The sequence below is a fragment of the Protopterus annectens genome, chromosome 6.part1 (genome assembly GCF_019279795.1).
Source record: "Protopterus annectens isolate FY-2018-M chromosome 6.part1, PAN1.0, whole genome shotgun sequence".
In the NCBI taxonomy this organism is placed as follows: domain Eukaryota; kingdom Metazoa; phylum Chordata; order Ceratodontiformes; family Protopteridae; genus Protopterus; species Protopterus annectens.
In genome coordinates, this window is record NC_056738.1 from 323,752,306 (window position 1) to 323,779,632 (window position 27,327).

The window sequence follows — 27,327 nt, forward strand, 5'->3', positions numbered from 1 at the left end:
CATGTAAAAAGATACATTTCCTGTAGTAAGTGTATTTTGTCATGAAACAAAAGTTTTAGATTATACTATAGTAGGATTAGGTAGAATAGCAGTGATGTAAGGTGGATAAAAGATGTGTGTAGAATTATTGAAATATATGCATATATTATAAAGAAAGAAATGATGTCTAAAAATTCTGAATTATGTAGGAGTGAATATAGCGATATCAGTGGAGGAGTTTAATTGCAACTTAAGAAAAAGAAAGAAGAAAGTGATGTTAAGATTATATCTGACTTAATAAAAAGTGGACATTTATATGTATGGGATAACACGCATTGGACTTGGAAATGATATAAAAACAGAAATTGATTATTTCTTAATATCCGATAGTCTGAAAGTAGTATAAGGAATAAAGGTATATGATTTCTCGGATCAATTATCTATATGGGCAGAAGTGCACGAAAAGGAAGGGTACATAAGAATATGTAATGGCATTAAGAGATTACATGAAAAAGAATTAGACGATTAATCAATTATGAAAAGATATAGGTATGAGAATTTTCTATGAAAATTAGACAAGTTACTGGATAAGTTAAAGAAACATATAAAATATGTTTTTTGAAATGTCGAGCAGTAAGGAGAAGTAAAGAAAACTTAAAGTATAGACAGCTAAGTCGGGAAGAATTTACAGAGGCGGTAAGTAATTTTTTTTTTTTATGAAAAAGAAGAAAATATATGAAATGAAGCAAGAGAGGATTAAGAAAATGGCACACAAGCAAAGGTATTTCTTAATAGGAAAAAAAAAGAGGTGGCTTCTTATTTAAGATTGTAAAAGAAAATAAGAGAATAATAAGAGAATTAAAGAATGATAAAGGAGAAAGAGTGATTACACAAGAAATAAATACTTGAGGTAATAAGGAAACATATAGAAAATACTTTTAAAAGAAAGGAGATGAGACAAAAGTAGAAAATTAAGAAATTGAGTAAAGATGATAATAAGAGTCTGAAAAAATGTAAGTGTAAAAGAATTTAATGAAATTTTAAAGGAAGTAAATATGGAAAAAGTTACAGAAATGGATGGCATTATTGCATGTATAATAATATGGAGGAATGCCAAAAAGTGTATTTTGTGGAAGTATTAACTGAATGGCTAGAAACAGGGATAGTAGAAAAAGAAATATGTACTGGAGTCATGAAGTTCATATGGAAGAAAGAAGAAAAGAAGGATATAAGAAATTGGAGAGTACTAGTATTGAATAATATAGATTATAAGATATTTATGATAATAATAGGAAAACGCCTAGGAAATAAACTAGATAAATTGGTTGAATATATATTTTTTGGTAAGAAAGGAAAGGAAGTCAAAATTAATTATGTATACTGAGAGAGGTGATAGATGATATTTTAAATAAAAAGGTTGAAAGTAGAGTTATGGCAGGAGATTTGAGTAAAGCATTTGACAGAATACAGTATGAATGTTTATAGGAAATATTAAACAATTATAAGCAACAAAGTAATAAAAATAGTTACGTTGATGTATGAAATTAACAATGTGAGAGTAATATTAAATGGATGGTTAAGTGAAGAAATTAAAATTGAATCTGGAATAAAACAGAGATGTCCGCCCAGTAGAATTTTATTTGCATTAGTTATGAATGTGGTAGTTAAAATGAATAGTGTGCTGAAAATGGCAGGATACGAGGTAAAAGAAGTACAACTTCCATTAATGTTTACTTATGCAGATCATATAGTTGTGATTGCTAAGAATAAGGAGTGGATGGAAGAGGGAATAATTAAGTTAAATCAGTGTTTAAAGTTGATTGGTTTATATGTAAAGACAAAAGTAAAGGGATAAGGTTAATGGGTAATATAGGATAGATTCAGTTATCTAGATATTTTGGGAATAATAATTGCAACAAGTAGACATAAAGAAAAACTGGGAGAAAACTATACAAATATTGAGAGAGGGAGATATGTATGTTTTGGAAGTCATATAAACTGACATAAAAAGTGTATTGGATAAATTTGATACTTTTTGGGTAAAATTGCTCATTTAGCAAGTGTTTATTTGATCCCGCCAAAGCATGAAAAAGAGTTTGTGTATTGCATTCTCACTTATGTGGGGATCAAGATTAAATCCAGTGAGAAGAAGGATCTTTTATGTAAAGAAGGGGAGGGGATTGCTATTAATTAATCCAATTGTTCATGCATCTTCCTTGAACCGTTATAAAGCTCTGGTAGGATTGAAAGAAGAGAATACAAATTTAGATGTTATAATGAAAGATAAATATAAAGATTTTTGAAAGTTATGTAAATGAAGATATGGAGTATCAGAACAAATATTTTTTATGGAATTTTTGTAAATGAAGATATGAAGGAGTATCAGAACATTTTTTATGGAACTGAAATATAAAAAATAGAAAAGAATGGTATTTGAACATTATGAATGAACATTATTACAATTACCCATGGAGCCACTTAGAAAATGAAAGCAAAACTGTGATTAATATAAGATTTGGATGGCATAAGAACATTTATGAATGTAATGATTTTTTGTGGAGATTACAATAAGTAAGTTACATGTTAAGGCTAACATGCCTTATAAAAGGATCCATGAGAGGGTGTGTAATTATTGTAGAGAAACTGAGACAACTGAACATGTTTTTTTTTAATTGTACTAGAGTGAAATAATTATAGAAATGTGTGAAAATAATATGTTGAAATATTTCAATAATGTTGAAGAAAGACTTAAAGATGAATATTGAGTATGGGTATTATAGTAATAGCAAAAAGAGATGAAGGAAATTAATAAAAGAATGTTTTATATTTCATGGGCAATATGGGTTGAGAAACAATTAAATGAAATTCAATGAAAAATGAATACTATCTGAAATTTTGCAAAAGTTATGTTTTTGATTATGGAAAAAAAGGGTGGGGGAAATAAAGTATATGAAGCTGTATTGTATTGTAAATGGAAAGTGTAAATAATTGTAAGTTACATATAATATGTAAATAAGTTGTGATCATCAGTAAAGAACCCCTACTTTTTTTCAGTAAGTGTCATGGAATCTTTTACATCCATATAAGCTACTAGCAATTTGGGCATATGGTAATGTCTCATTCAAAGGGACAGCACACTCATGAGTGCAGTACTTCCTTTATGACAGACTACACTGTCTGTATTGGAAAATTAATCCAACTACCTGATGTCAGAATAGAACCCACAGCCTTCTGCACTAAAGATGAGTGTGCTAATTTTTGAGCTACCAAGACTAAGAATACCTCACTGAAATGGCCTTTTTTGAATGCTGAGATAGCAGATAAAAATTCAATACACATTTTTAAGACTGTAGAAGGTAAATTTGATATCTGACATTTTTTTAAATATACATATGAGTGTGGGATGGACAGCGTTATGTAGTTTGAGTATAAAACCGAAAATGTTTTTCACTTAGATCACTGTTGCTATAGTCTTCACTGCTGGTACTTCAGCCACAGAAAGGCCAACATCTCCCCTAATTTCTAAAGCTCTGCATTCTTTCCCCTTTAGATGTGGCAAATGTACACCTGTTAGGGACATCAGGACATTCCCTGTTTTTTATAAATCCACTGTCTGCTTTTCCCTGTTTTTTATAAATCCACTGTCTGCCTTTACCATTATAATGCTACTGTGTTTATAATGCAACATTGTTCAGCCTGCTTTTCAGCTCAGTGCAGATAAGAAAAACTGTAGATAAAAAATGGAGAATTTCCATATTGTTTTTTGCTTATTGAGTATTGGTGTTGAATGATGGTAACCTTAGATCATCTGTCTTAATTAGACATATGACTATGTTCTAGGCTATGCTTATTTCCGAGAGAAGCAGATTCTGTTTATCAAAACCAATTTCACATAAATATTTTTATATTTGTATTGTATTTTGTTTGAGTTCTGAACATGATGTTGAGAGCTATAGTGTTTGCCAGGGATTTACTCCTACCACTATTAGAAATAGGTGGTGTTGCATGCAAAGCTACGTCATGAAAAAGAGGGTTGAGTTCTATACCAGTTCTGTTTTGACATCTTCCAGTTCATCCTTGGCCTGTAACATCCCCTCAAGAGAAAAATCATATTACAAAGAAGGTAGAGAAGAACACTCATATTGTGACTTTAGTGTCTGACAACCCATCTTGGCTCAAGGATTTTGACTACGATAAGGTGCCTTTGCAGCATCAAGACCAAGGTTCTCTTGTCTTGTGAAACCCTTTTGGAGGCAACCATGCCAGGTGACACAGGCATGGCCCATTGAACTCAGGAATTTGGGTTAGGAGTGAAACTTCATCTGGGGTATCCATAGTTGCAGCCCATTTCATGATTTTAGAAGCAGAAGGACAGTCAAAGCTATCATTTTGTCGGTAGGTTTACAGGTCATGGTGTGGTGGTCCAGTACCGCCAAAGCTCAAGCCCCAGAAGAGGACTCCGAAGTTGAAACATAATACACCCACCCTAAATGCCCACCTAACTTGTGCTGTTACCAAGCAACTCATATCTTTTAGTCAAGCATTCCTTCAGGCATTGAAGAATCTGCAGCCATGTCCAGTTTAAACTTCTGTGCCTGAAGTTCTGTCTGTGAAACCAAACAGGGATACCTCTCCTGAGAGTGAAGACAATGACCCCTTTAAGAATTCAAGGGAAAAAAATGGATTTTACTTTGTAAATGTCTCCTCTGCTTCACCCACACAGGAAAGCTCATTTGAAAACAGCAGTGGATTGGCACATATTTCATATACATCCCAAAGTGTGTGTGTGTGTGTGGGGGGGTTGCTCCCAACTGTGATATCTAGATATATTTATTTAATGCACCTCCATCACTGCAAAACAAATATGCCCTCCTAAGCATACATGTAGAAGAGGTAAGAAACTAGAACACTAGTATTGGAAGAAATGTTTACTGTTCATCTCTGTCTGTGTCCCTAACCTCTGTCTCTCACTATTGAAGCAGGTCATGGCAGTAACACCTCAGTCACTGTACCAATGCTGTCACTGCTTGCCAAAGCAAGAGATGACAGTGGCATCACTCATCATCCTGACAAGCTCATGTCAAACATCCACCTTCTACAAGAGACTATCATAATACCATAGCAAGCACTCCTAGAAGTTATGCATAAAGGACAAGAAAATCTTGCTGTCCCTGACAAACCTTGCTGGTGCTCTGCATTCCCATAGTGCTTCAAGTAGCCATGACCACTTGCTCAGATCTATTTATAGAGCAAAATTATAGTCTCATGTACCTGGAATGCATGTTTGTAGGTTGTGTTGCACAGCATATTTCTGTACCAAGCTGCTAAGGGAGTACACATACCATATGCTCAAGTATTTTAGTCACTTGTCTTGTACTCAGTGTGACATGAATGGCTACCAGCAGCATATCTAGGAGTTACAGTGCACTGTGGTAATAATTCATCAACTGTGGTGCAAATAGCCTTATTAGAAAAAAATCTGCACTAATTGGCCCTTGTTAGCACAGTATGAATTGGCAACACAGTTTTTCTCAAAACCAGTCAGTACTGTACAACTGCAGCAAAAAGATTTTCAGTAGAGTCTGTACAACTGCAGCAAAAAGATTTTCAGTAGAGTCTGTACAATTGCAGCAGTATGCAGTTAAGAAAGGATGTAGATTTTAGGAAGATGTACTGCTTAGTAAATTGCATCAACAAGGACAAACCATATGGTAGAGAGCAGCGACAGAAAGATGATGTGATTAACATGCAACTAGGAACTTAGGACACTGGTAGGGCATTGCACCATCTGCTTCCAAATTGAGGTGCAACTGTTTACAATTGAATCATTGTGAAGGACATGTAGCAGAGTTATGAGGTTCTAGAACCACATGATGAGGCATAGTTTATAAGTATGTAATGGGAGGTAGGACCTGTGCATAGTAACTAGCCGTATCTGATAAACAGGTGTTTAAAGCAGGATAAGTGTTTGTGGCTGTGGGTACAGTACAGAAATGGGGAGGAGGGTGAGAAAACTGTGTAAGGTATTAATTATGATTTACAATCTGTCGTGTAAAGGAACAGGGTACTATAAGTGTATCCATCCCATGTAGCCATCCCACAGCATACCATACACGCATGTGCACACACACCCCAACATACGTGTTTTGCCACAGTTGTACATGTAATAGCATGGCCACCTGAGGGAGGCAGTGCCTAGAAAACTAAACAACACAGGAGAATAAAGTTCTGTTGTGGCCCCTCCATATACTTGACTTTCACCTACTGGGCAGAGATGCTACGAACAAGCAAAATTGGGAGGAAGTAGTGCAGGATGTAAATGCTGTGACCATAATAAGTCCTTACAACATTTAAGACGGAGGGCTACTGATATGATACTCTGTACAAAGGTAAAGGCACAGGATGTTATGGCAAACAGGTCAGCCACAGGGGCTGACCACTAAGACTAAAGCATCTTACTGAGGCTGAGGTGTTTTTGGTCTCTCTCTCTCTCACCCACTATTTGGAGTGGCCCATTGTACTTGGGAGGTGGGCTTGGATCTTCAAGTCGGGCTAGCACCAAACACCTTTTTTCAGATGAGGACACAGCAGGTTAGCTAGCAATGTCCTTTACAGTGCACTTTAAAATGCACTACTGCTTATGGTGAGAAAGATTGACTAAAGCCTGCATCTTTGGTCTGCAACTGCAATAATCTACACAACAAAGGTATGTGCATCAGTGTATGCTGTAGCTATATTTCGATGTGTAGTACTAAGCATGCCAAAAGGGTTACAGGGGTGTGTATGAGGGCGGACAGTGTTATATGTTGTTGCTTCCATAGGTTCCACTGGTGGAAGGTCCAGCACAACAGGGTAACATGGGGCTGATGTCAGCAGGGCACCGGAGGCTGATGTTTATGGTAACATGTAAATGGTCCAGTGACAAGGTAGCATTGTCTATAGCATTATATGGGGAAGGATCACCCACATCCATCATAACAGATGCCTATATGGTAGTGCAGGCTGAGCACACACCCTCATCATGGTATGAATGACAGTTACTACCTGAGAGTTCCTCACAAGCTCCACCTGTGTCCTCAGCACACACAATATTTGAAATGTGCACTGCCTCTGAAATGCACATATCCACCATAGAGAATAGATGCCATGACTCCAGAACTATCCCTGATATGGCTATGATACTTGGCATGTGTCAGCAGATGTGCAGGTGAAAGATCCAGGCAGAATCAGCACTACCCCCAGCATTGTAGAGTTGGTAAATGTGCTGCATGGATTCTGACAATATAGGGGTAGAGACCAGACAGCACAACTGAGGTAACTGGTTGCAAGTGTTGCTTCCATCAGTGTCTTCATCAACCGCATTGCATTGCCATCCAATCTTCCTTTCTAAAGGCTAAGCCTTCTGTGTCCATGGGAAAGTTGGAATTCAGGGATATTGAACTTGGCCTCCCTCAAGCCACACTGATGAAACCATTGGAGACATGGCTTCATTGTCACCTATGGGACTACAGCCTTCCATGTCTATTCACTTGCATGAACACCTGGAATGCTTCATCAGGCTGCATGCTGACATTTAGACATTTTTATCCTTTTCCTGTTAACTGTGACACACAGGCTGATGTTCCTACTCATGGTCAGCAACCAGTTTATGAACAATGAGGTTGATCAGGATCAGCACATGATACACCTCATAGGTTTCTAACCCTTTCCGTGACACAGGCTTTGTCAAGCCCCAACAGCTCAAGCCAGCACAGTGGACACTGCCAACAGTAAAATCATGGCAACTTCATCCCACCACTGGAGGGTTTGATCCCTGACTCCTCACAACTTCCTAGAGTATATAGCTACAGTTTTCACTTTGCATGACCCTACCCATTCTCATTGTGTTGCCATCATATGCCACTGTGTCATAGTCCATAGTTGTGGACCAGATCCCATTTCTGCTGCATTGTATTGCTCCTTGCCTCAGCTGTGGTACTGTTGTTGCTGCATGTTCCTAACCTGGCTGTTTACCCTCCCATTTTGCTGCTGTAGCAAGTGGTATAGAAGGTCTTGCAAGGATGCACTCCTGCCACTCCAGTTGTTTGCACAATGCCATTTTGTGCAGCATTACACACACAACAGAAATCCTGCTGCATATTTAAGGGTTTGTACTGCAATTCCCCTCCTGACTTATTTAGGCAACAGAAGCATCACTTGAGTAGGCTGAACAACTGCTGCACTGGTACACATATCTCTGATTGTACTGCATTATAGAAATTTCTTGTATGGTCTAGAGGTTGTGGCTGGAAGTCACCAATCAGGGTTCTAGATCAGATCCAACATTGTATGCATCATCTGCAGTACAGAACAAACAGCATATTTTATCTGGCTTGCTGTGTGCTTGCACGCTACTTGTGTGTGCATATAAACCTGTCTGTCTAACCTGTGCATGCATCTACCAACTAGATGACCCTAAAAGGAATCCCCTCGCAAGAACCTATAATGTAGGGCAATGTATCAGGTGTGTGTTCATGGCAACTGACTGGTGGTGCATAGACACATCATAAATAATGCCTAGTGCATTACAGACCAATAGGCAGATAAATGGCATTTCCTGCTGATGAATCACAGGCTCCTAAATGAGATGGTGTTTTGATGGCAGTGTGTGATAAGTAGTTAAGTGGTTGCCAGGACCTCAAGGAAGCAATTAACATAATAAAATGTCCATATAACAATGGATGTTCATCATGTTTCACTGTTGCAGTCCTAACCAATGGGTTATCCAGCTCCCGGTAGCCCTCAATCGGCCAGAATACCAAAGGTAAGTAAAAATGACGTTGGCTGTTGTCGGTTGTAAAGGACATCAGGGCGTCCGATACAAAAGGAGGCAGCGGGTATCACTTCCTCAGTCTTCCTTGCCACGGAGCCCGAAGCAGAAGCATTTCTTGCACGTGTGCCGGTCGGCAGTTTACCTTTTGTGTTTCCAACTACAAAGTTGAAGTCGGCTACAGCTAAGTACCCCGTTGGGGATCCTCTTTTCTTGCCTTAACGAATGTCAGAAAATGTTAATAATTGCCTTACCTGTGGAAAGCAGATTCCCCATAGAGATGTTCATTCCTGTTGTATTATTTGTTTAGGCCTTGACTACGATGCTCCTAATTGTGGTCTTTGTGCTTCCTTTAATCCACATACTATTCGTCGTCAGGTTAAGCTTTTATCTAAGCATTTTGGAGTTTGGCCTAAGTTTGGCAGTATGGCATCCGCTGATCTTCAGGCTTCGGATATCCCCAGAAGCGTAAGGATAAGGACCGCGACAAGCTTCTGAAGGTCAAGTCCTCGGATGATGTTAGGTTGGTCGTCAGTCATGTGGTAGCCAGTGAGGAGCCTTTGCAGCCCGCAGATTTTCAACCACAGGTATCGATTGAGACCATTTCTGAGGTCCCCAGGCCTCCAGCATCCATTTTGCCTTCTGACCTTCCGCCTGTTGCCTCTTCAGCTGGATCTAGAGCTGCAAAGCTGACTCCGGTGTCTGAGACCTCAGTTCTTTGTTCAGACAGCAAGCTCATACCAAAGACTTCTGCTGCAACTTTGGCGGTTGCCAGGCCTCCCAAGTCCTTTAGGCTTGCAGGTAAATCTTCCAGTCATAAGCTTGTGAAGAAGCAGGCTCCAGTTTCCTCTCGTTCCCCTCATTCTCAAATGGTTAAAATGGCTGCTGACAGTTTGACTCTTATTAGGGGTTCACAGCCTCCTTCTTCAAAAAGGGGTAGGGATGTCTCTCCTGAGGCTTTGTCCTTTTCAGGTTCAGATACTTCTGGTATTTCTGTGGATGAAGAAGAATTTTCTCTCTCCTTTTGAGGATTCAGACGCAGATGAGTCCATCCCTTCTGCTTCTCCAGAAGATTTCTCGTTTGGTGATATTTTAAATACTGTCGGGGAACATTTTAAATGGGAAAGTCAGGATTACCCCCTTTCTAAGAAAAAGGGAGTTTTTGGATTTGCCTCAGCATAAGCCTTTGGCTGTTTCACCTGTGTTGGAGGTGGTTGATGATGTTTTTCTGGAAAATTCCTTGACTCCAAATTCGGTTCCTCCTGCTCCCAGGAAACCTGACAGGTATTATAGAGTTCCTGATTCTCATTTGTTTCTTTTCAGGAATCCATTGGCTGATCCAGAGGTTATTTCTCAAGGCCCTAAAGGAGTTAAGGCCACTGTTACTAAAAATCCTCTTTCTTCTGACAGGGAATCCAGGAACCTAGATAGGTGGGGTAAAAAGGTTTATACATCTGCCAGTCTTGCTATTATGTCTACTAATTGTCTTTTTCATATGCTGAAGTACCAGCAGCACACATTGGAAGCTATTAAATCTAGGATAGCAGGTGTGCCTCAGTTGGCGGAGAGTAAGGATATGCAGGATTTGCTGAATTCTGCCATTCTAGTCAATAAGCATTCTTTACATTGTGGTTTTGACATTCTAGAAGCCTCCTGTAGGGCTACAGCTACTGGCTCTGCTATTAGAAGGCACACTTGGCTCAGGGAGCAGCCCCTACCAGAGCCTGTTAACGTTAAGCTTTTAGATGTACCTTTGCATAAGGACAGTCTTTTTGGCAGCAAAGCAGAGGAAGTGCTCAAGAAGATGAAAGACAAGGCCAAGTCTATGCAGACAGTTAAAGACTTTCTGCAAGTTCAGCCTCCTCGCTTTAGCAGGAATTATCCTTCTAAGAGTTGGACATTCCCCGATACTAGCAGACAGAACCGTTCTAGGACTAGAGGTTACAAATCTTCTAGGGGACAGGGGGCTACCCCTCAAAGGTCTAAGTGTTGGCAGGCTTCCTCTTCCAAGGCGGGAAGTTCTAAACCTGCATCTCAATCTAAACATTCTCAGTGATTCTGTCCAACTTCTGCTTGTTCATGCCTGCCCAGAGAGTCCTTTAGGGGGAAGGTTGGCCCTGTTTGAAAATGTTTGGGCCACCATCACGGACGTCAAATGGGTACTCAGAACTGTATCCCTAGGGCACAAGTTTTCTTTCCACTCCTTTCCAGTACCCAAAGGATTCCCAGACGCTCCTCCAAACCAAAGGGCAGAAGTAGAAAAGCAAATTTTGTCTCGGTTACATCTGGGAGCAATAGAATCAGTTCCTGCTCAGCAGGTAGGCCAGGGATTCTATTCCAGACTTTTCCTAGTTCCAAAAAAGAAGGCACCTGGCATCCTATCCTGGATCTATCCATCCTGAACACTTTCTTGATAATTTCAAAGTTCAAAATGCTCACTCTGCATCAATTACTGCCAATGTTAGAAAAGGATTCCTGGCTGGTAACATTGGGTCTCAAAGAAGCTTATCTGCACATCCTTATCAGGGAAAGTTGCTGGCAATACCTTCGTTTCAGGGTGGGCAAGAAACAATATCAATTCTATGCACTGCCCTTTTGCTTATCTACTTCTCCCAGAGTTTTCAGAAAGTGCCTGGCTCCAGTCATTGCTTTTTGCAGGCAAAAGAAAATTCAGATTTATCCATACTTGGATGACTGTCTAATTCAAGCAAATTCTCAGGAACAGCTGCTAAAGGATCTAGAATTTGTAAGGACTCTTCTCTCTTTCCTGGGTTACACTCTTACCGTGGAAAAATCAAAAATGGTGCCATCCAAAGAGATTACATTCCTGGGAGTGAGTCTGAACACAGCCACCCAGATGATGTATCTCACCCAGGAGAAGCAGGCAACTCTTTCAATTTACTTCAAGGATTTGGCAAGCCTGTCCCAGCTTCCTGCAAGCTCTGGGATTCATGGCCTCTTGCATTCTCATGATTCCATATGCAAAACTGCATATGAGGAAATTGCAATGGTGCCTCAAGAACACTTGGTGTCAACACACACAGGACCTGGATGTGATAATTCTTCTGCTTCCATGTCTGCGGACAGAATTTCTTTGGTGGGCAACAGCCTGTCTACAGAACAAAGGCATGCCTTTTCCCCCACCCCTGGCCACTCAAGTTCTTACCACAGACGCATCGGACTACACCTGGGGAGCTCACCTGGATGGCAGATGCATACAGGGAAGTTGGAATGCCCAGCAGATGCACCTGCACATAAATTTAAAGGATTTGATGACAGTCCAGCAGGCTTTACTAGCTTTCAAGCATCTTCTTTCTCCAGGGACCTTTCTTGTCAGGGCAGACAACACCACAGTCATGTGGTACATCAGCAAGCAGGGAAGGACTCATTCTTACCTCCTTTGTAGACAGAGCACGAGTCTTTGGTCCATAGCAGCATCCCTGGGCCTGCATCTCCTAGCTCAGTTTCTTCCAGGAAGGCTCAGTGTTTTGGCAGACCAGTTGAGCAGACAGACCCTAGATCATCACGAGTGGCAGCTGAACAGAGCAGTTTTTTTACAGCATCATTCAATGTTGGGGCACTCCTCAAGTGGATCTCTTCTCCTCTCCAGACAACCATCTTCTACCTCTTTTTGCATCAGACACCATCACAGCAGAGCCTGGAGGGTAAATGCTCTGTCCTTCCCTTGGACGCTGCTGTCACTTTGTCTTCCCTCCTCTTCCTGTTCTTCCCAGAGTATTATTGAAGATCAGGGACGAATGACCATGGATTATTCTCATAGCTCCGGACTGGCCCAGGCAGCATTGGTATCCACTGCTTCGCAGTCTCCCAATTTCCTCCTTGGCATCTTCCTCTGAAGCCAGATATTTTGGTTCAGGAAGGGGGAAACATTCTACATCCTCATCTTCAGTCTCTCCATTTGGCAGCTTGGCTCATTGTATGTTTGTTTGTCTTTCGGCTTTTCCTGGTAAGGGGTTGCCATAGCGGAACTCCGGTCCGCTAATGATTGACAGTAGATTTTTATGAAATGCCAAGGTTCCAGCTTGATGTCCAACCTTCAACGAAGGCATGCCCATTTACGCACTCATGTCTTTCGAACGCTACCCAACCGTGGGGAGGACATGCAGACTCCACACAGAAGGCACTCCCAAGCCCAGCCGAGAATCGAACGGGAGAACCTCTTGCTGTGAAGTAACAACGCTACCGCCGATCATTGTATGACTCCATCCTGTTCTTCTTCCCTTTCCCAGCAGGTGGTTGACGTGCTGAGGGAGGCCAGGAGGCCTAGCACTAGGAAGTCTTACACTGGCAAATGAGAAAGATTCTCTCTTTGGATGCAGGCTAGAGGGGAATCTTCTTCTCAGCCTACCCTTCCTCTGATCCTGGAATACCTGGCTGATTTGCTTCAGGGTGGTCTTTCTTTTTCCTCTGTCAAGATCCATGCTTCAGCCATTTCTGCTCATTGTTCTTTTGAACAACCCATTTTCTCTCATCCTGTGATGAAAATGTTTCTCAGAGGTGCTTGCAACTTAAAACCTCCCAGAAGGACGCCTACTCCAGCCTGGGATCTTAATTTTGTTCTAGAGAAACTCACTCTTCCTCCTTTTGAGCCAGCTGCCACTGCAGATTTAAAGTTTGTCTCGTGGAAAACTGCCTTCCTCTTGGCTATAACTTCAGCAAGGAGCTGCATGCTTTGATGGCTGTGAAGCCTTTTCTTATTTTGCATGCAGATAGGGTCTCTCTGAGAACCAACCCCTCCTTTATGCCTAAAGTGGTTTCTAGCCCGACTCTTAATCAGTCTGTACACCTTCCTACCTAATCCTCGAAATAGAGGTGAGAGGATCCCTACATTCTCTTGATGTGCATAGACAGCTTAGGTTTTACCTGAACAAGACTAAAGACCTTAGAAAATCAGCTCCGCTATTAGTCAGTTTTGCCCCTGGAGCCTAGGGCAAGGCTATTTCTAAGCAAACCATTTCTAAATGGATTGCTCATTATATTACCTTTTGTTATTCCTTTCATGGCAAGGTTCCTCCTCAAGGGGTTAGGACCCACTCCACTAGAGCAGCTTCCACTTCTGCAGCCTTTTTAAGGGGTGTCCCTACTAAAGACATTTTGGAAGCTGCTACATGGTCTTCTGTTCAAACTTTCACAAAGCATTATAATTTGCCTTTGTTTTCAAAAGCCAGGACAGGGTTTGCCACTGCTGTTCTGCAGGGCATTACCTCCAATCCTTGATTCTCTTGGTTCCTTCTCCCTTTTCTCTGGACTTTGGTAATCAACCCATTTGTTAGGACTGCAACAGTGAAACACGATGAACATAGTACAGTTGTGTACCCATAAATGTAGATGTTTGAGTGTATTCACTATTGCACTCCTGCTTTCCCTCCCTCCTTCCCCCTTTTTCTCTTTTCCTAAGGTACAGGCTAAATTTAGTTTAAGCCTTGTTTTCTGGGGGCTTCTGATGTTATGGCAAGAAAGACAGAGAAAGTGCCGTCGGCTGCCTCCTTTTGTATTGGACGATCTGACGTCCTTTACAACCGATGTCATTTTTACTTACCTTTGGTATTCTGGCAAATCGAGGGCTACCGGGAGCCAGATAACCCATTGGTTAGGACTGCAACAGTGAATACACTCGAACATCTACATTTATGGTAAGTGTACACAACTGTACTTTTTCTGCCATCCTGGGGAGCCAGATATACTACTCCACATGCTGCAGCATATGTTGAAGATGGGTTCATGACTCTTGAGGCTGATAACCAAGGTATGCTTAATGTGTCCTCAGTAGTTTTCTGAAGGGTCTCTGCAACTAAAATGGTTAAAGCCATTGGAATCGAAATACCATGTATTATCCTCAGTTCCGCTTATGGGCAGCACAGTTCTACAAAGTCCCATATAGTCCCCCCCATCCACACAGAAATGGTCCACAGTCTGCTGTTCTGACAGCTGATCGTATGTCATAATGGCCTGAATCTCCTCTGTTCATTTGGAAGGCCACGAGTGCAATATTGCAAACACTGGTGCCAAGGGTGACAATTCATGTATGCTGCTGAGCAATAGCTGCTACTACTCCAACAATTGATCCTGTCATATATATATCATGAACCTTGCTGGAAAAATGGGTACACACCACAAAATATAATGCCTCTATTATATGTTTCAGAATCAGTCTGCCATATGGGTCTCATCTTTTGAATACACCATGTATCTCATTTGCATGATATTCCTGGTTTTCATTTCATAATGCTCATTAGCATTCGCTGCATACCCTGTTATCGTGAGCCTTGCATGATCACATTGTCTCCCTTAATCCTCCACTTCATGCATACTGGCACTATTCATGCTAATTTGCACTGTACATTGTTCTTATTTAAGCTCACTGGCCTATATTTAGCTAACGTTTAGTCATTTTGCTAAAAAGATCGCATTATTTACTGATTATCTAAAGCGATATCCTTCTATAAATCAGCTTTGGCAGATATTTGTTACCCTGTTTCTTTTGACTAGATTCCCCTTTTCCGTTTAGTTTGACAGTCCCATATCTTTCACTTCCTACTAGGTCTCTATTCAGATTCCACCACCGTTTTAAAGAAAGACTACTTGGATCTCCTGGAACCTTTTCTAGTCTCTGAAGGGAAGTGGTAGTTATAAAACACTAGTCCCCGATTAGTGTAAAAGTGTGAGTTTTTGTCTTCAAAATAGTGTCATTAACAGCGTCTGTCCTGTGAAATAGTTATACGTACCTTAGTTCTGTACAGATTTTTCACACCATGTATAAGGGATTGTACTATAGCAGTCCTTCCAAAGAATGTAATACAGTATATTCAGAATAAGAGCAAATGCTCAAATAACAGGATCACTGCTGCAGTATAAATTCCTACCCACCGTCTTTATGTCCTGAAGACTGGTTGCTTATCACCTCCTTGATGAGTGGGTAAAGGGGGACCCTTCTGCATACTATATGATTGTTCTTCCATGGTCTCTGTGGTGGTTTGGTAGATGTTTTTAGAGGGTGATTGAGGACTTTGCATGGCTATGTCCTGATTGCCTTTTTGAAACTTTTTTGAGCATATTTGTTGGTGATGTCGTACTTCAGAAAAGGATGATATGGGAGGCAGACTCTTTTCTACTGTTTATTATACTAGCATCCTCAGCCTGAGGAGGAGACGAGCTGTATTCTAGAGACATCCAGCAGTTCTGGAAGTCAGAGCAGAAGGACAAATAGCTGCTTGCAGGTAATTCCTACGTATAATGAATTGCACAGCAGCAGTGATCCTGTTAGTTGGGTATCTAGTGGCATGGTGAGTGTACTCACAGAATGCACTTTTTTGTTGCATCTTTTATTTACAGAGGACCTTCCCTGATGTATTGGTAATAGCCATTGTCCATCCCCATGGAGAGGAGGAGTTAGTCCTATCCAAGGCTCAGCTTTTAGATTTCAAGTAAATATATACCATTGTATCACTTGTTGGCATTTATGGTGTCAGATATTCATTGTTGACTCTAAGGTGCTCACTGGTAGCTAGGATATGAATTTGGGGTGAACTTTGTGTACGGTGTCTCAGTATGTATCGTCATGAGCATGAATCATCATGGGTCCATGTCTGTCCCCAAGTGCAGAAACTGACAGAAAAAAATACATTGACTGGTAGATTGAATGGTCCCATCAAAGGGGGAGTCATTCACAGAACATATTTGCTATGTTGGACTGCCCTGATAGTAGAAATATATTAATGAACACAAAGATCAAATGCTTGAGATGCCTTTGAAGAGCAGGAATTAATTTCTTTGTAAAGGGCATGTACTTGGAGGACAAGAACTGAGAATCCTAGGTAGTTGAGATGTATGATGCTGCTCAGGCCCAGAGGGATGAGCATGCTGCCAGCATCCTAGCATAAGAGGTTGAGATTTAAAGAAAAGTTGTGATAAATGACAGAAGGAAGACACATTCATAGGTTCGTAGGAGGTTACTAGGCTAGTGACCCTAGAGCCCTTACAAGTGTAGCCATGTTAATCCAGAATTGCCCCAGTTTTCCTTGGTTATTTTGTCATAATTCACAGAGCGAGTCTATGATCAATACCGACTATCTCTGTCCATGAGGGATATGGGTGCCACCCCACAGGGTGAATTTGCAGCCTACCATCCTTTTGTCTAGTTTGCACTTGAATAGGGTCAGTGAGGAGCTGTGCTTCACATAAATTAGAAGTTTATTCCAGAGGAGCAGCAATCTCTGGAAGATGCATCTGTTTCACCCTCATGTTCTGTTTGTCACAGGCTAGGTTAAGATCCCTAGAGTGAGTGACTCTTGTGCCATTTGACTTGCAGATGTGCAGCATTTCCATCAGGGCAGGGTAAGAGACTGCCCTTTAGGCCAGGTGCAAGTTGCTCTCAGCAGCCTATAAGATACAGAGTACAGTGGCAGGGCTTTCAGTCTATCCATGTAGGTCATGGTTTGGAGGCCCTCTATTTTCTTGGTAAGAAATCTCTGTGGCCTCTCCAGCTGCTGCAGGTGTCTGGTGAGGTACATGCAAAAGGGAGCATTGTACTCTATTAATGCTCTGAGGGTCGAGTACAGTGGAGCTATAACATCTTTAGACCTTGATGCGATGCCCTTACTTATCAGATGTGCAACATAGAAGGCTTTCCTTACCACTGTGGAAACTTGGTGAGCAAAGTTCAGATTACTGTTAACCTATGTTCCCAGATCTTGCACCACTGGGTTTGAACTTGGGGAGGTGCTGTTTATATTGCAATTAGCAGGGAATTCTGTTTTGCCAAAGGGGATAATAATGCACTTTTTTGAGTTTAGTTTTAGACCATGGCTTTGCAGCAATCATTTGTCTGTATTAGCCCCTCCTGTAATATGTTAACATTGTTGGGGAAGTAATGATTGCACCCAGTTTGCAATTATCAGCAAACATTGTAAGCCAAAGGCTGTCTACTTTAGCCTGGACTTCCGAGAAATAGATTCTAAACTGTAAAGGGCCCAGCACAGATCCTTGTGATATGCCACTGGTGACAGATCTACTGGCAGAAGTGGAGTCACCAACTTTGACAGTATGTGTTCCATTGGTGAGCCAGTTGGCTACCCATCTAATTATGTAAGGCTTGATCCCCAGTTGGGAGAGTTTCTCAATGATACCCTAGTGGAAGATTGTGTCAAAAGCCTTGGCTAGGTCAAGATATGTGGTATGCACTGTCTTACCTTCATCCAGGGCTTTGGTGACTTTCTCAAAGAAGACTACTAGGTTTAATAAGCATGATCAACACTTAATAAAGCCAAGCTGAATTGGGTCTAGAGTTTGATGGTCGCCTGTGTCATTGTTGATAAGGTCCATGATGATTCATTCCAAGGCCTTGCAGATCAGGTTGGTTAGACTTATGGGTCTATAGTTCCCAGGGTCAATTGATGCCCCCCCTTTATGCAAGGGAATTACTGTTGCTCTTCTCCACTCTGCTGGGACAAAGCCAGTTCTCAGGCTATGGTTAAAGAGAGCACCAAGTGGGTCCATTAGGTCCTGTTTTAGATTACTTAGTAAGCAATCTGGGATGTTATCTGGTCCCAGTGAAGCCATGTTTTTCACCTTGGAGAGCACAGATATGACCTGATCTCTAGAGATACTAAGCAGAGGACTCATGTCAGGTATGCTTTGGGGTATGGCTGGTGGGGACAGAGGGTAAAGTTTGTGCTAAATCTGTTAGCTAGCAGGTTGACAGTTTCTTCTGGCATAGTATGAGTGATGACATCCACTACCAGTTTGGCCCATAGCTGGGCATTCCCTTTTCGATTTTGGATGTAGCTAAAGAATGCTTTGTGATTATCCCCGGCTAGAGATGCTATTGTAGCTTCATAGTTCGCTTTAGAGGACTTTACAAGATTTCTGATTTGCTTGTTTAAGCTATGGAAGGAATTCTTCCTTTGCTGAGTCAGTTCCCTCTTGTTCTTAGACATGAGTTTCTTCCTCTTGTTATATAACCTGTTTATACTTGAGGTCCACCAGGGTGGCTTGTTTTTTCAGGAGGACCTGGTTTTGATCCGGTCAGGTACAGACGAGTCTGTACAGTTGTTCAAGTGTTTATAAAGAACATTTATATACACCTCTGCATAGGAGACATTGTTGTCTGTGATTGTGGGGGTATAAAACTTTTTATAGCATCGCTTAGTAGGCTGTAGATTGCCCTGGAAAGGTTTTTTAGTTTGCTCCTGTGGGGGTTTCAGGTCCTATAGTTACTTCGAACGAGACTGATTTGTGTTCCAAACTTACCAGGGAGGGCATCACACAGGAGGGAATGCAGTGACCCCCCCGTGTTTGTGCGTATTATGTCTAGGACATTTGAGCCCCTTGTAGGGATGCAGACTATCTTTTCCAGAGCATTTGTTTTGACAAATTCCGGGAACCTCTGGGCAAGCATGTTTGTGTGCTTGTGTATGTCTTCCAGTCTATGGAAGGATAGTTGAAATCTCCAATGACTAAGTTGTTGGGCTGTATGGGGCTGTATGGTGAGTGACTTCAGTAAATCCAGGTAGGTGGTGTGCTTTCCTTGGTTCATGATGGGGGGCCAATAGCTAGCAATGATGTGGTATGGTGCTTTGCATATAGTTAATTGGACATGAAGCAGTTCGAGAGATTTATACTGTTTGACGAGACTTAGGTTTACTTGGCCTTAGTGAAGATGGACACACCTCCATCTTTGGTTCTTTCATGCTCATTTTGAGGTCTAAACATGTGGAAGGCATTGTAGCCTTACACGGCCGGGGTGCTCTCTGTGGCCTTCAACCATGTGTCAGTGACCACACAGACATCAGCATCTTCCAAGGTGAGGACTGCTTCCAGGGAGTACAGTTTCCCAAACCTTTAGTTTGTCTCGAGTGGATTTTATATCGTAAATTTTGTTGTTTAGACATTGCCTAAAAAGCCACTATGGGAGAGGCAAGCACCTTTGCCAGTATCCAGAAACCTAGAGGAAACAGGTGCAGACCATCTTTGGCAAAGCAGCGTGGTGTGTTGACCATGTTTTCCCAGGTGAACAGATACTGGATCCCCCTGGACTGACTCCAGAGGCTAAGCCAATTGTTGAAGTCAATCATTTTTTGTTTATGTTCCGGCATCATCCTGGTTGAAGGTAGAATGCTGCTTAAGGCTAGGGTCATACATGTCTGAGACATACAATCTGAGAGAGCAGTCATGTCTCTCTTCATATGGTCCAGAGAGGTACATCTCAAGTCATTCAGACCAACATGGATTGTGACAGTGTCATAATGGTACTTGAGTGATTTGAGTACATGCATGATTTGACGGATCCTGGCAGCTGACCGTGACTTTCTCTTTGTCCAGTCTGGTTGGGTGGGGCATCTGTGTGTACCACTATGGAGTGACCTGTGACTAAGACATTAAGTTTGAGGTGTTTTGCCTTGGGACTTATTTGCTGATGCATGTGTTATTATGTGTAGTGGTTACTCTTTGCATAGCAGTGTGTGCACGTGGTTTATGTTTGGGAGTTCTCTGATCTTTTGGTAGGCTTCTAGTGTGTACCTCTGTGTATGTGGGTTTATGTGTTGTGACCTTATTTTGTATGAGAGTTGAAGTGTGTGTGTTCTGACAACCTGTTTGATGTCCGGTTTGTTACGTGAAAGAATTGACTCCATTTTCATAGTATAATTACATCTCTCACATGGGGTATTTGTTTTTTAGGAGCAAGTGGTTGCCAGTATACATGAGGCAATTACTACATTGCCTCAGGATGCCCATTTCAGTCAATCTGACTGGTGAAATGATGGGAAACTGCCTGTCCATTATAGCAGTTTTTTACCGTAGGTAGTATTAGGGAAGGGAGTGGGCTAGTCAGACAAGTTTTTTGCACTAGGACTAAAAATGGGGCTTGTTCTATTGAAGGCTAGGGGTAATAAGTGTGGTAACGCTGCTCAGTGCGCAGCTGAGTTGCCTGTAGTGCAGCATGGAAGGTTAAGAGGGTTCCACGGACAGATGTCTAGGGAAAAATTGTGTCTCAAGGTGTTCGCTTCAATATAGAGCACCGCTAAACCCTGCTGAGCTGTGCACAGAGAATGCTCAAACATAAGACTTAAGTACAGGTGAAAATAAACACTTTTAAGCTAATCTACCAATAGGACAACACACAATGAACCTTCCTCCAGCAATCCCCAGCTCAGACAAGGCTGAATCTACACTCTTCTGCCACACTTTCTTAATGTAAGTTGGCTGGTTTAGTGCTTAAGTGTGTCAATGACAGGCTAGATTCAGCAGATCTGAATGCTATCTAGGCTAACAGTACACTTGAAATCAAGTAAAGAAAATAATGGAGTCACAAACAGTAAAAAGCAGAAATCATGCAGCTTTTAGTTACAATACAGTTTAAAAAGTGCAATCAAGAAACAATTTAACCAATGAAAAAAACATGTGAAGTGTGCAACCTACATCATTTTATTGGCTGTCTCTCACAGAGCAAAATCATAAGGTCAAGCAGATTTCTTAAAACAGAAAATAAAATGGAGCAGGCAAAACAGAAAGCAGCTCTAATAGCAAGTCACAGACAGAAGCATAGAGGTTTACTTTCCGCACCCAGCATGTAATTACAAGCAGTGCTTTAGTTTATGCAGGCTTGAAATCCTTTTAAAAAAGTGTCCCCATTTTCTTCCTCGACACTGCAAAAGATCATCTGAAATTTATCTTCTAGAGCAGCTCTTGCAGCAATATCTTGGTTCCCACATGCTGTTCTTCTGGAGACTTATTCCAGGTGGACGGAATAAGCTCAGCATACCTGATCTTCATCACAGTCCCTTTTGCAGAGGAATCATGTTTTTCCTTTTTTTCGGGGAAGCCAAGAGGTATTGGCTCATGAAGAGGAGGAGTGCACTAGAAATGCAGTCTGGGATATTCTTTATCTGCATATGTGAGTAAAATGTTCTTGTCGCAGCATGTGGTGGGGAACATATGCCCTTTTTTATTTATTCTTTTTTTTTTTCATTTTTGTTGCAAGAGGGAGGGGATAGAGGCTTCACATAGGCACCACCCTTTATCAACAGGTATGAGTAGCATAGTGGTGTTGATAGTATGCAATTGGGTAAGTAGCAATGAAAAATCCCATGAAGCTTGTGGTAGGGAAGGTTCTGTCTTTTTTTTTTTTTTTTTGAGGATCTGCTAATAAAGAAAGACATGCCCTTAAGTTCTGGTCTTATTGTGAGTACCTGTTTTCAATTCAGGTTTGGAAGCCTTTTTCAAAACCTGAAACTTCAAGAACTCCTAGCAAAATTAAGTATTGTCTAACAGTTTGGAAATAAGGGAGTATTTTTTGTTTAACAAGAAGTTAGGTTAGATATTAAATATCTATAACATGTAGAAAGTCTTTGTAATGCATGGAATACTCTGATTGTGCTCCAGAAAGTGACAGGAGAATGACCATATTATAGTGAAGTTAACGCATAAGAACCTCACTATGACATGCTTGTTAAAGTGAAATTCTTGGTTATGATCCTCTGTCTGTTACAACTAACAGAACCTTGTGCTGTCACATATGCTGTCACATATATGGTAGTGCTGGCACATAAATGCCTTTGAAATCAACTAACAGCTTGAAAAGCTATAACACATCTTCTTCAGCCACAAAAATAGCAGTCAAATGTGGTGCGTCTCTAATTGACCAGCAGCTTTAAATGCTTTTAGTCACATTGTGCTGGCACAGTTTTTTTTTTTTTTAACTGGTACAGTAGGACAGCTAAAACTCCTGTATTACAGAGAATTATAACGGGGTCAATGATCACAGCCTGTTTGTTATATTCTGAAAATAGATTTAAGAAATTCAAGTCTTGAGCTTCATTCTTTGGGTGAATTTCTTCAGTCCATTCCTCGAACACATAATCGTATGATTTGAGCTCCAAGCCTAATCGGCTGTCTTACAAAATTCTTGTGGATACAGTTTTCAGTTTCACATTGTGACAGTTTTTCTGTCATTATACTTTACACATTTAATGGCTATAATCTTTTTTTAAGATGGTGGACTAGTGTAATGGAAATCATCTCATGCACTAAATTATTGAACTGTTCAAAAGGCATGTGTAGCAGTTCAGATAACAAAGCAACACTGATTTTCTTTTCTAGTTATTATCCACTTTACCCACCAGCTGAAGAAGTGAATATAGACTATGAAAGTTTCCAGTCCTTCGCTCAGATGACAGTTAGACCAGATGTTTTTATTGTGCCATCTGAACTACGATATTTTATTAAGGTAAGATGTGTTAAAATATGGTTAAGTACATTTTCACTTCCCATGAAGAACACTGCAGCAAAATCACAACTTTCTGTGTTATTACGATGAAAATATTGATGCACTCCTGAAAGTGTGGTAGAAAACAGCTTTGTTATATATAAGGAGCCATAGAAGTTAAATTGTAGGGGATGTTTCATCAGTTAAGAATTTTTTTTCATGGAAGGTTTTAGAGGTTTTGCATGTTTTTCAGTTTACTGATTTAGTTACTAACACCTTAATTCATTAGATAGCTGCAGCAGGTATCAACAGTAGGATTAAACTGCGGCAGGTAGTAGGACTAAAAACTGTGTAGGTGATGGAACTTGATGGCAAACTCTACAGCTGCGAATCACTGGAGACATAGCATGATCTTCTTTACATGTCACTGTTGCAGTAATGACACACTGATAGCCAGATGACAAGACCACCTTCCACAGCTCAGCACCCTTCCCCCGGCTTGTCAGTAGATGTCCTCCCCCTAAGTCATTGATATAAGGAATGGCCTGTGTTGGCAGTTTTAGTTCTTTGTTGCCACATTTTAAGTCGCAATTGATGCAAAAATATAAGCCTTTGTCAGTCCATCAGTTGGGCTGCCGGAAGTTGGTGATAAGTATCCTGATGAGGAATAAGTATGTTGTTCACTTTTTTTCTTTTTGTTTGTTATATGGTTATCACATACTTAGGTTAGCTCTTGAGCAACAAAGATTACTAGATGTCTGTTTCAGATTCTGGAAAACTTAAAAAGTGTATTGACTTTGGGAAACAGATTTCCAATAAAGATTTACACATGAAGTGTATTCTCTTTGGGTTCTGAGCACAATATAGATGACTGGCCCCAATGTATGAAACTTAAGCAGGAGACAATCGGTGGAAAAAGAAATCGCTCCAGGAATACCTCCCTAAGAAAAATTTGCATGCTTTGTCCAAAGCCATTATGTCATTGGCCATCTTTCCATATGCACAAAGGTGCTGAATTCATCAAGGCAGTTTCACAACCCCCATCCCTGGTTGTCTGTTTCTACCAAGGCATCAGATGTAGTTCCTCTGGAGACTACCATGCAAATTGTTGATGGCATGTTCTGCCACACTGAAACCCTGTAGTTGTTGGTTTGTCAGGATGTCTCCCCATTGGGGGGTCTGGTTCTGACATTTTTATTGTGAGAACCAAGGGGCAGAGCAGTGTCTACATGGTCCTTTTTCATGAGGAGTTATTGGCAGATCTTGGGTACCCACCTCCATACTGAGTCCTCGAAGTCAGTGCGAGCCCCTAAGTTTAGGCATAAGACAACAAAGCCAATGTAGACATCCTTTGTCTGCAGTTGAAGGATGAGCCTTCATTCCAACCCCATACAATGACATAGTGTAGATTACTCAGGATTTTTCTGTTTTCTTGAAAAAACATCCATTCTTCCACTGAAAAGCAGCCTATTTTGAGGAAGCCCTCCAAAAGAAAGAGACGTCTCCTCTTTTGAGGACTAGGACTCTGCTGCTTCATAGGTGGAAGAATTAGCCAATGTGGACCAGATGTTCCCCCCTCTGTTTGTGTATCTGGCACTGAGAACACTATATCCTCTGTTTCATTACCATAGGGTATCTAGTTTGGAGGTATCCTTCACAGGATGATTAAAAAAAAACATTTCAAATAGGAGGCCAAGAAATATATCCCAGACCAGCTTAAACACACAGAGCTCCTGGGCTTAACTGAAATGACATTCCTGGCCATCCATTCAATTATTGAAGATTTGACCGATGCATTTGCTAATGCACCTCTGAAGCCATATTCCCAAACTCCTTCTCCATCGAAGCTGTACCATTTCCAAAGAGTGGTAGACTCCGGGTCTATATTAAATTCTCAAAAGCCGACAATGTTGAATCTGACATTGTCGACACGAGAATAGCGAAACTGCAGAACATCGAAGAGGTAAATGGAAATCTCTGTAAGGGGAGATTTCCATTTACTTCAATGTAGTGCGGTCTCAGAGTTGGTATATTTAAGTAGTGTGGGGGGTGCAGAGGGGCTTGCTCCCCTGCCTACACCATTTAGTTTTTTGTTTTTGTTTTTGTTATTGTTTTTTTTTTTTTGGAACATTCGATGTTTTAACAGTTCAATCACTAAGGGTCGACCTTTAGTGATTCGAACTGTTAAATATTCGATGTTCCAATATAGACCCATGGACTCCTTTATATACTTGTCTAAGAACCCCATTGTTGATGCATCTAGAGTTCCTTTGGATACCAGCAAGAACCACAGTGATTCCAATAAAAAATACTATTCCCCATGACTAAAAAAATACTTTTGGACAACACAGGGAGAGAAAACAATGCACCTGTTCTACCTTTGCGTTTAGGGCCTTAGATTGCCAGACTTGCATGCTCAAGTTCCGGAGAACTTTGCGGCCCTAATTCAAGGACAAGGCTGAGGAGATGCAAGATAAAGGCCTGATAAGCAAAGTGTTTGAACTATGTTGCCACAGTTCCATGGTGACCATGCTGTGCTTAACATGTTGCTATGATAGGTATACATTCTGTACAGCAGCAACTACAGGGTCAGTATCAAGGAGACATGCTTGGCTGATGACACAGCTTCTGCCAGGCCATGGGAAACAAGAACTATTAAATGTCCTGTAGGGTATGGAGCTTCTGTTTTGGGGCTTTTCAGAATATGTGCTCAGAAATCTGGAGAAAAATCTGAAGACTATTCATTCTTTCAGGCAATGTTTTTTATCTCTTCCCCTGGATCAGTTTACAGCAGTAATTACTCCCACTAAGAAATTGCCTTTATATTAAAGGCAGGAAAAAGACAAACACCAAAAAGGTAAGAAAGGTCATTATAAGAAAATGGCAAAGTGACCAGAAGGGAGAGCCTGAGGGCCCTGGGATGGTCTTTTACAGAACCAAAAGAACCCAAAAAGAGAGAGAGAGCTCCACCATGGAACCTCAGCTGTATTATACAAAAGTTACCTTACCTCCACTGAGTCAGCAACTTCTTCACCAAAACATTTGATATGAAAAGCTAATTATTTATTTAAGAATTACAAGCCCTGACTTCTAAGATGGCTGCACATTGATCAAGAGCTTAATTTTAGGTCTCTGAGTGTGAAACAAGAAAATTAGAAATAAAAGCCAATGATATTGCCAGCTTAAGTAAAATTCAGTTATTGGCTAGTAAGTAAAATGCCTGAGTGCTGGCAAAAAAGTGGGAAAATCCTGTAGCCATTCAGCAAAATAAAAAAGTTCACGCTTCAGCTTTGGTACAAGAGATAGTTTCCAGTAGTTTAGAGGAAAACATATCAAAGTACAGAAAACATAATTAAAGTAAAACATTGAAATAGTATATTAACTGAAATAACAAAAGGCTGGAAAAAAGAAGCCTTAATTAGCTATTCAGATGAACTGATAAAACTGCAAAAATTCGATGCTGAAATGAAGAAAAGGCTGGTTGAATATGAAACTTCTCAAAAAGAGTGGTTTCAAAAATGAGGCAGTTTCAGGTGTACTCTCCAGTCCAACTAGTGAATCTGGGCATTTTGAGGCAATGTTACAACTGCCTCATGTACACAGACAACCCTCTCCTCCTACCACCAAACACTAATACATGTGAGAGATGCAATTATACAGCCACACTGGAGGCTAAGCTCTCTCAACCCAAGGCTGGATCAGACAGTCAAGAGGAGAAGGGAAATACTTGCATCACACCACCAGTCTCACATAGACCCATTAAACAAGCACTGGCAAAAAACACACAAATGCACGAAAACATACTCAGAGGCTGTACCTCCCTGGACGACATGAAAAGAGACATGGAAGAGCTCTCTGATATTGTAGCCTAGGCCGGTATGACCCTGAGTAACATCCTGCCCTCACCAAGAATGATACCACAGTATAAAGAAAAAAATATCAATTTCAAAAATTGGCTAAGTTTCTGGTGTCATCTAAAGGGGATCCAGTGTCTGTCCTCCTGGGATGACATGCTCGACAAGCCACACTGCTTCACTAGAGACGGCTTGCACCTGTCACCCTTAGGCTTTCGAATACTGGCCAAGGGTCTTGCCACCCCCCCATAGTGCCTTTTTTAGGCAAGGCTCAAAAGACAAACCCACCGCCATAAATAGCACAAGTAACAAAAAACTGAGGGTAATGCTACTCAATGCCAGAAGTCTAAACCTCAAAATGCACACACTTGAGGCACTCCTCAGTATGGAGAAAATAGATATATGTGCAGTAACAGAAACCTGGTTTAAGGCTCCAGAGAGCACCCCAGCACTACCAGGCT

The 27,327-nt window shown here is 41.0% G+C and overlaps 1 protein-coding gene across 1 annotated transcript in view; it reads left to right on the forward strand.

The window, feature by feature from the left end:
• The window catches only part of POLA2 (DNA polymerase alpha 2, accessory subunit), a 633,383-nt gene that overhangs the window by 586,780 nt on the left and 19,276 nt on the right, over positions 1-27,327 (forward strand). Inside the window, exon 17 of the mRNA XM_044075741.1 lies at positions 22,907-23,033. Within this exon, the coding sequence (XP_043931676.1) occupies positions 22,907-23,033 (127 nt within the window). The remainder of the gene's footprint in view (positions 1-22,906; positions 23,034-27,327) is intronic.